This window comes from Salvelinus alpinus, chromosome 19 (genome assembly GCF_045679555.1).
Source record: "Salvelinus alpinus chromosome 19, SLU_Salpinus.1, whole genome shotgun sequence".
Classification (NCBI taxonomy): domain Eukaryota; kingdom Metazoa; phylum Chordata; class Actinopteri; order Salmoniformes; family Salmonidae; genus Salvelinus; species Salvelinus alpinus.
Genome location: NC_092104.1, coordinates 12,671,784 through 12,681,982, shown reverse-complemented (window position 1 = coordinate 12,681,982; position 10,199 = coordinate 12,671,784). Strand labels below are relative to the sequence as shown.

At 38.4% G+C, this 10,199-nt stretch overlaps 1 protein-coding gene across 1 annotated transcript; it reads left to right on the top strand.

Annotated features, from left to right (window-relative positions):
* Positions 1-19: 19 nt before the first annotated feature.
* hscb (HscB mitochondrial iron-sulfur cluster cochaperone) lies at positions 20-8,239 on the top strand. Its single transcript, XM_071352360.1, has 6 exons — positions 20-375; positions 1,774-1,870; positions 6,803-6,892; positions 7,450-7,594; positions 7,820-7,867; positions 7,996-8,239. Exons 1-6 carry the CDS (start codon positions 20-22, stop codon positions 8,088-8,090), a joined length of 831 nt encoding a protein of 276 aa, XP_071208461.1. The 3' UTR covers positions 8,091-8,239.
* Positions 8,240-10,199: the final 1,960 nt, after the last annotated feature.

The window sequence follows — 10,199 nt, the reverse complement described above, 5'->3', positions numbered from 1 at the left end:
ATGCTTTCACCTGTCAACAATGCTTTCACTGAATAATTTAGGCGTTATTTGCATATCTCAGGCTCTTCAGCATTCACCGAAGTTATTAGCTATCAGGCAATGCTTATCAAAGGCTTCGTCTCGTGCAACGCTATGCAACAACTCTATCACCTTCAACAGTAAGGGCACAAGGAGGCACACAGGCTTCAGATTACTTAACGAAAGTATAGTAAAACATGTCAGTACACTGCAAAGGACTTTCTGCACAGCCTCTGTGAAGCTACACTGTTGGAACTGTGGCCAGTCTGTCGAACAAACTCCGGCCTTCTTCTGTTTATCGTGTAATTTTGTCCAGCCTCCAGATGAGAGGGCATCCTATTTCCTGATTATGGAGTGGTGAGTGATATAACGTTTTCAATTGAAATGTTACATTATGTTTACACACTCATTAGGCTACCTGTTATTATCATTATTATTATTCATTTTGTTTGCACTCATCACAAACGGTGCATCCAGAAAGTATTCACACCCCTTGACTTTTTCAATTGTTTTGTGTTACAGCCTGAGTTTAAAATGTATTAAATTGAGATTGTGTGTCACTGGCCTACACACAATACCCCATAATTTCAAAGTGGAATTATGCTTTTAGAAAACTTTAAAAATGAATACAAAACTCAGTGGTGATAAGTGAAAGTCCTACTTATGTAGTTTTTTCTTTCTGTACTATACTTTACTATTCATATTTCTGACAACTTTTACTTCACTACATTCCTAAATAAAATGATGTACTTTTTACTCCATACATTTTCCCGGACACCCAAAAGTACTCGTTACATTTTGAATGCTTAGAAGGACATACTTATCAAGAGAACATCCCTGGTCATCTCTACTGCCTCCTGATCTGGCAGACTCACTAAACACAAATGCTTAATTTGTAAATGGAGTCTGAGTGTTGGAGTGTGCCCCTGACTATCCATAAATTAAAAACCAGAAAATCGTGCCATCTGGTTTGCTTAATATAAGGAATTTGAAATGAATTATACTTTTTACTTTTGATACTTAACTATATTTTAGCAATTGCATTTACTTTTGATACTTAAGTATATTCAAAACCAAACACTTTTGGACTTTTACTCATTTTACTGGGTGACTTACTTGAGTCATTTTCTATAAAAGGTATCTTGACAATTGAGTACTTTTTCCACCACTGTTAAAAATGAAAATATTAAATGTCTTGAGTCAATAAGTATTCAACCCCTTTCTTATGGAATGCCTAAATAAGTTAATGAGTAAAAATATGCTTAACAAGTCACATAATAATTGCATGGACTCACTCTGTGTGCAATACAATCAAATCAAATTTTATTGTTCATGCAGATGTTAATATGAGTGTAGCGAAATGCTTGTGCTTCACGTGTCGACCGTGCAGTAATATCTAACAAGTAATCTAACAATTTCACAACCACCTTCACAACCACCAACCACACACAAGTGTGAAGGACAGGGGGTGTGAATACTTATGTAAATTAGATAATTCTGTATTTCATTTTCAATACATTTCTAAAAACATGTTTGCACTTTTTCATTATGGAGTATTGTGTGTAGATGGTTGAGAAAAAAAATATGTATTTAATCTATTTTGAATTCAGGCTGTAACACAACGACATATGGAATAAATGTATGGGTAGGAATCACAATCAGTTAAAAAACAAGGCCTTTAATAGGTTCATAGATTCACCCTAAAGTAGCCTACAGTGCAATGGATGCTTAACCTCTGTTATTGCTTATTTTAAGTGACCAGACCTTTGCACTGGATACCCAGAGGCTGCAGAAAACATACTTGAAGCTCCAGCGGTCTCTTCACCCTGACAACTTCAGCCAGAAAACTGTGGTATGGATGGAGGGCTCAGGGCTTGTCAGTTGACAGCAATAAGGCAGGGACCACTTGGGTTTTGAGTAGGGATGGGCATTTTTAATGATTTCGCTATTAGAATGATATACAATTTTGGGGGCGATATCTGGGTATTCGAAATGCATGCGTTTTAAAGTTTAAAAACTTCAATGGGGACTTGCGGCGCACTCTCTGCTTGTCAAATAATCAGGTTATCATTAATAGTTACCTCAGCCACAAAGTTAAAATTGTCTATATCGTAACAATTCATGAAAACAAAAATTTGCTTTTGGGTCTTAATTTAAGGTTAGGCATAAGGTTAACAGTGTGGTTAATGTTATTTGCTAAGGTTAGTTTTAAATTCACGTTTTATGCAGATACAATTTTGAAATAGGCTAGGTTTATGACTGTGGTAACTTGTGATGACCATCAAATCGATGTAAAGAAGCTACACTAGCCAGTTAAGTTAGTAAGGCTAATTAAGGCTGTTTTGCTGTGCTCCCCATTCTTATCCACAACAGCTCTACTCATATTAAACAACAGCCTACCTATTGGTTGATCATTGTAGCCTATTCCTTCTCATTTAGCCAACTTTATTCCGTAATTGTAATTCCATTTTGCATTGATTAGAAATCTCGCACTTCACTTGCTACACATGGAGTAGCCCAATAATGGACTAAAGGAGCCTAACGTTACTCCTTATAGTCCAAAGACCTTACATGTTCTGTTTAAAGGCGTATTGGCTCTGGAAGCCAAAACAGCCAAATACTCCATCTAAACGTGAATCGATTCTCAATTGCGGTACGTTTCTTGAAACATAAATCCTTTTACTTTCATATCACATCAAATTAATTTCACAAATGTAAAATACGTTTGTGGTGTCCGTCCTCCGTTTATACAGGTGTCTGGAGACGCAGATGGCTAATTAGCACAGGTAGTCCATTCTGTTTTCCGTAAACAAGCACTGTAACATGGAAATATGGCCGTGTCGGAACCCTAACCCTATAAAGGTGTGTATCAATTTAACCTTAATCTCGCTGATATGAAAGATAAGGTACATATGCTTCCAAAACGTGTTAATGTTCAGACCTTTACAAACTCCCCCGTACAGAAGACGCCTTCGTCCAATGACTCTTATGTGTAGTATAATGGAACTGAGTGTGTTGATCAAGGGGCTACACATGGAGCCTCTGACAGTAGTGCAGCTTTGATTGATCGACAATAACAAAGTACACCTGTGAGAAATTACATTAAAAAAAATAAAAATAGTACACGGTCATAAAAACTGTCCTAAAACTGTTGTTTGATAAAAATGTCATGGTCTATCCTTGTATGTCGAAAATGTCACATACATAATTGAATTACATTTTAGCCTTTTTATTCAAATAGGCCTATGTCATGTTTTGAATACTCCCAGAAGTAGGCTAATCAAATTCTAACGTCCGTTCGGATATTCAAATATTATAATAACTGCCCTTGTTTTGCAAAAGGATAAGGCTGGGGTAAGAGAAAAGGCGGGGGTCAGGGTTTTGAAAAATTGGTCCAGTGCTTGGGTTAGGTTTACGCTAGGACTTTCATGAAGGCTAATGTTTGAATAGAGGTTTTGAAAATTTGTTAATAGGCCTACTAGGCCTGTACAGGACTAGGAATGGACAATACTAGGCCTGTACAGGACTAGGAATGGACAATACTAGGCCTGTACAGGACTAGGAATGGACAATACTAGGCCTGTACAGGACTAGGAATGGACAATACTAGGCCTGTACAGGACTAGGAATGGACAATACTAGGCCTGTACAGGACTAGGAATGGACAGTATTAGGCCTGTACAGGACTAGGAATGGACAGTATTAGGAATGGACAATACTAGGCCTCTACAGTATTAGGCCTCTACAGTATTAGGAATGGACAGTATTAGGAATGGACAGTATTAGGAATGGACAGTATTAGGCCTCTACAGTATTAGGAATGGACAGTATTAGGCCTCTACAGTATTAGGAATGGACAGTATTAGGCCTCTACAGTATTAGGAATGGACAGTATTAGGAATGGACTGTATTAGGAATGGACTGTATTAGGAATGGACTGTATTAGGAATGGACTGTATTAGGAATGGACAGTATTAGGAATGGACAGTATTAGGAATGGACAGTATTAGGCCTCTACAGTATTAGGAATGGACAGTATTAGGAATGGACAGTATTAGGAATGGACAGTATTAGGAATGGACAGTATTAGGAATGGACTGTATTAGGAATGGACAACACTAGGAATGGGTGCTTGCATTTCACACTTAAAACCATTTTAGACCCTGTAATATCATGGGATAATGATATAATCTGGATAGGCTGGGATAATTATATAATTTAAATAACCCACCATACTTCAATTGGACAAGACAGTTATAATCTACATAGGCTGGGATAATGATATAATTTAAATTACCCACTATACTTCAATGGGACTAGACAGTTATCACCTAATTAGCAGACCTTATACTGTTGCACAATGGGACTGAAAGCAAAACATGCTGCCAAGGATTCCTCTACCACAACCAAATCATTACACAACTTTCCGATTGTTTTATTAATCAGCACCCCTGGCTACATTCCCCTAATTTGACTGTCCTACAGGGGGTAAAACTCATTACTTACAATGACAAGGTTTCCAGGATGCTGCTGTTGCATTCGAGGCATCCAGGTAAAGACAAAGGGCATACTGCTGACATGACAGCCCCTCTGGCCACCACTGGAGGCTATTGATCCTGCCTGGGTTTGAAGGACCTGACAGCTGCAAATGCTCTCTGCCTGTCAGCCATCTCCAAAACTACGTCCAACATGGCACCCTATTCACTTTGTAGTGCACTACTTTTTATTGGATGGCTTAGGGTGCCATTTGGGATGCACCCTAAGCTTGTATCCACCGTTACACCCATCCGCCACATCTCACTTATACCTGTTCCCTGATGGATCCAGACACATCCCAACCCGCTTCCCGCTGTAAAGTGTCAAGATCTGTCGAAGAATCTAATTATCACCCAGGGTTTGGCTTTTAAAGATAAATGGATATAGAGGAAAGGGGAATACCTAGTCAGTTGCACAATTTAAAGCATTCAACCGAAATGTGTCTTCCGCATTCAACCCAATCCCTCTGAATCGGAGAGGTGGCAATGTGTGAAATAACTTGTAATGTAATTCCCATGGTGACATGGTCTTTCCCACATTTGTGACAGTTTGACAGTTTGAGGAAAGATGTGTTAAATGTGTTTGTTTATTTTTGTCTGTCTGACGTCTAATATTCTCTATATACAGTCACATCCCAAATGACTGGTACCCTTGATAAAGATGAGCAAAGAATACTGTGAAATAACTAATACAAACACTCAGCTATATTGTATGCAAAAATTATTTTGACAATTAGATTATTTAATACTAATATAATTGCTCAGAGAAAGAGATTTTGTTTAACAAGTAATAAATTAGATCGTGGTCAGAATTATTGGCACCCTTATTTTCAATACTCCGGCACCCTTTGCTTACGAGGATAACGGCACTGACCCTGAAATGGAGGACACACTGGGAGGGGTCCCAGATCAGAGTTGCAGTCTGTTTTGGAATGGGTGGCCAGTAATAAACTGGTCCTGAACATTTCTAAAACTAAGAGCATTTCATTTGGTACAAATAATTTCCTAAGTTTTAGACCTCAGCTGAATCTGGTAATGAATGGTGTGGCTGTTGACCAAGTTGAGGAGAGTAAGTTAGTTGGTGTTACCTTAGATTGTAAACTGTCACGGTCAAAACATATAAATTCAATGGTTGTAAAGATTGGGATAAGTCTGTCTAATAAAGAGATGCTCTGCTTTTTTTGACACCACACTCCACAAAGCAAGTCGTGCAGACTCTAGTTTGATCTTATCTTGAAGAAAGATCTAGTAAAGGTGCTGCTGGCCCAGAACGGAGCAGCCCGACTTAATTGTAATCAGAGGGCTAATATTAATACTTTGCATGCCAGTCTCTCTTGGTTAAGAGTTGAGGAAAGACTGACTGTGTCACTTCTTGTTTTTATAAGAAACATTAATGTGTTGGAAATTCCAAATTGTTTCCATAATCAACTTACACACAGCACTGACACACACACTTACCCCACCAGACATGCCACCAGGGGGTCTTTTCACAGTCCCCAGGTCCAGAACAAATTCACAGCAAACCTGGTTTCAAAAAAACAAATGAAGCAACACCTCACGACATAACTCCTCTCCCCCATGTGATCTAATTGTTGTGTGTACTGACATGTATGTGGAACTGATAGATGCACACACACTACATGTTCATGTTTTAAATGTATCTAAAGTCTTTTTTCTTCATGTGTTGTACCCCAGTAAGACTAGCTGTTGCTAATGGGGTTCCTAATAAATCTAAATTAAACCTTAGACATTCCTCCATACAGAATCTTTCCAGATCCTTGATATCCTTTATCTATGCTTATGGACTGTCCTCTTCAATACAAACCAAAGGTTCTCAATGGGGTTGAAGTCCAGAAACTGAGCTGGCCATTGCAAAATGTTGATTTTGTGCTCAATTAACCATTTCTTTGTGGATTTTGATGTGTACTTGGGGTTAATGTTTTGCTGGAAGATCCACTTGCAGCCAGGTTTCAGCCTCCTGGCAGAGTCAACCAGGTTTCTGGCTTAAATGTCATGCTACTTGGTGAAGTTCATGATGCCATTGACCTTAACAATATAACTCCGTATTTTTATTATTTATTTCATACAGTCTTTTTTTGTTCATCTTTGTCAAGGGTGCTGATAATTTTGGATGTGACTGTATGTTACCATTATGTGATGTCAGTCTGGGCATATAGACTAACTACAGTACAGTGATCAATGTACTGAATCTTTACTTGTAAGTTAAAGTTGTCTATATCTTTTGTCAGAAAGAACAAGAGTACTCTGAATACCAGTCAGCCCTAGTAAACAAAGCATACAGGACCCTGCTCAAGCCTTTGAGTCGTGGCCTTTACATGGTGAGTTTGTCCTTTTTTTAAAAAGTTTTTTATTATTTATATAGACACACTTTGAATTAATGTTAGCACCAGTGGAGGCTGCTGAGAGGAGGACGGCTCATAATAATGGCTAGAACGGAGTGGATGGAATGGCATCAAATACATGGAAACCATGTGTTTGTATTTGATAGTATTCCACGTATTCTGCTCCAGCTATTGCCACGAGCCCGTCCTCCCCAATGAAGGTGCCACCAACCGTCGGTGGTTAGCACAGTTTTTCTTAACAATCCCTTTTTCTCAAACCAATTCAATCAGTCAAATAGTATTAACGTAGCAAGAACCCCTTTAACAACCACAGCTGTCACATTGTTTGAGAGTAACCTAGCCTAGAACCCCTAAGAGCAATCAACAGCACAAAGCCCCCCCCCCCCCCCCACCCCATCAGTTTGTCTACTGTACTTGTTTGTTTTTATAACATGCCAGACGGTCAGTGATATGTTTGTGACAACCTGGTGGAATGTTGTGTTCCCTTCAATGGCCGTAAAGTTTTTTTAAGTGACTTCCTGCTTCTATTTCAGCTGGAGCTGAATGGCATGGGGATAGAGGAGGGGACTGATGCGGGGGCTGATCCTCTGTTCCTTATGGAGTTGATGGAGATCAACCAAGCACTGGAGGAGGCACGAAGCAAAGAAGAGTCGGCCAAGATAGGCGCCTCTATGAAAGGTGTGGGTTGAAAAAGTCATTTTACTCAGGCTAGTTCTTTTTTGTTTTTGAGTATGTTGATTTGAATCGGCAGGATGTGAGATTAATGAAACGGATCAGTGTTTTGCTTATTTTTCCAGTAATGACTTTGACATGCTCACGGATGAGATTTTTTTGGGGGTGATGAAATTGTACCGTATGGCCCCTAAAATGTATTCAAGTTTTACTTTGCCCTTTTACTTGCAGAGAAGTTGAAAGACTTGACTGAACAAATAGATGCATCCCTGCACAAAGGTATGCTGCACTATCTCAGATAGCAAAGGGTTTTGTTACTCTCCCTCCTGTCTTCAGTCTTCGGAGATGCTTGCTGATGCCCTGGTGAGACATGGTTCAACTTTCACTCGTCTATTTCTTTTCAACAGGTGAGCTTCAAGCTGCCAAAGCGCTTCTCGCCCAAATGAAATACTTTGCGAACATTGAAGAGAAGGTGAAGGAAAAACTTTCAGAGCCAATGTAAACGGTGTTGACTTCCTTTTCATGCTTCCAGGGTCATTTTAAGGTTGTTGAGACTTTCAAAAAATACAATGACACATTTGAATAGAAGGTTTTAAAGATGTATTCGCATGTAAGTTTCAGGTATACAAATAAATGTCAAATATTTACTGATTACTTGTTGCCTTCCTTTTTGTGTGTGTAGTTGGTCAGTTAAAAAGACATTTACATTATCCAGTTTGATTCAAATGAAAACATGACATCCTTTACTCCCTCGTTCTCCCCACAGCTTCTAGCTCAAGGCCATCAGACTGCTAAACAGCAATCACTAACTCAGAGGCTGCTGCCTACATTGAGACCCAATCACTAGCCACTTTAATAAATGGATCACTAGTCACTTTAAACAATGCCACTTTAAACAATGCTTACATATCTTACATTACTCATATCATATGTATATACTGTATTTTATGCCATCTATTGCAACTTGCCTATGCTGCTCGGCTATCACTCATCCATATATTTATGTACGTATTCTCATTCACCCCTTTTAGATTTGTGTGTATTAGGTAGTTGTTGGGGAATTGTTAGATATTACTGCACTGCCGGAACTAGACGCACAAGCATTTTGCTACACTCACATTAACATCTGCTAACCATGTATATGTGACCAATAACATTTGATTTGAAATATGTGTAAATAATACAGTATTAAGGACATTGGAGGGTCAGGATGGTGTATTTCAACTGCATACATTTAATGTGACAGAAACAGATATTTAATTGCACTGATTGAAATCCCGAAAATAACATTTACATGATTATCCTGCCTGTCAGTGCAGCATGTAATTAATAGGTCCTCAGGTTGAGTCACTGGGAAATGTGAGTTGTGAATATGCACCTCGTAACCTGTAGAGGGAGACATACTACCTTGAAAATACAGGGTGAAGAAAAGCAGCTCATATCTCTGAACCAAGAGGATGCCCTTTACAGAATTAGAAAGTTATTTATGTATGCCAAATACACATATATATATATATATATATATAAAACAATTATGCTAGTCAGATGGGCGCTATTGAATAATGATTAAGCTGCCTGTTCAGTGGGGCCTCGGATCTCTCATCGTTGTAATTATTAGTTCAAGAAGAATGGCAAGTTGTGCCAGTCATGGCGTCCCTTAGAGATCTCTCCCATACAATTTGTTAAAACATTTTTTTTAATCTACAGTGGATTGAATATTTGAAAATCAAGCTTCCATTTTCCCCCCTTTTTGTTTATTCATCATGCATTTATGGAACTCAAAGTTAATACCCAGCTAGCACAGAACATTCTGAGAACCACATGTTTCTTAGAGCTTGGAGAGAGGGTGATTTTAATATGGTTATTGTATACAACTTTTCCACAACTTTCTGGAAATGGTGAAGGATAGTTGCTTGGCTTTGGTACATTCTCTGCACATTTTAAGGAACTTGACAAAAAAACGTTATTTTCTTGGTATTTCATTCCTTTAACAGAACGTTACCTAAAAGTTCAAACATGGTTACATTTCATGTACATTTTGGTAATGTTCTAGAAACGTTCCCCTACTGGTTTGACATTGGGAATGTTCTCAAATAGATCAGAGCATGTTAAGAAACAACATTCTATCGCAATTTCACTACTTCATCATAATGTTTCTTACAGGTTTCCTCATGATTCTATTTAAAGTCATGTTCTCATCTTGTTCTGAGAAAATTAAGAAAACTACATAAAATCCACACACAAATGTTAATGTTCAGAGACTGTTCTAAGAATTTTATTTAAAAACATACATTCCGTTTTCAGCATCAACAAAACTCTATCCTCGATCTTGTGTGTTCAGGTGTGTTGGCCTCGCCCACTAATTGGCCACACCTGATCTTAATGAGTGCTTGTTTCCTTTGAAATTTGGTCTGTTTGAATAGACTAAAATGATGTATGAGTTAAAAAAACATGGCATGCTAGCTCTATCCTGGTGGCACAGTGGACTAATTTCATGGATAGAGAACAGACGATCATGGGTTCGAATCTCACTGATGCCGTGCCACAGTAATAAAGAAATGTATTTGTGTGATTTATGCCAAGCAAATGTATTTCCATGTGTCCTATCTGT

Bases quoted from the DNA above. Each gene is read 5' to 3' on its own strand.
- hscb (XM_071352360.1), top strand. From the start codon at position 20: ATGCTTTCACTGAATAATTTAGGCGTTATTTGCATATCTCAGGCTCTT. The intron at 6,893-7,449 runs GTGAGTTTGTCC...CTTCTATTTCAG, and splicing joins TGAGTCGTGGCCTTTACATG to CTGGAGCTGAATGGCATGGG. The intron at 7,868-7,995 runs GTATGCTGCACT...TCTTTTCAACAG, and splicing joins AGATGCATCCCTGCACAAAG to GTGAGCTTCAAGCTGCCAAA.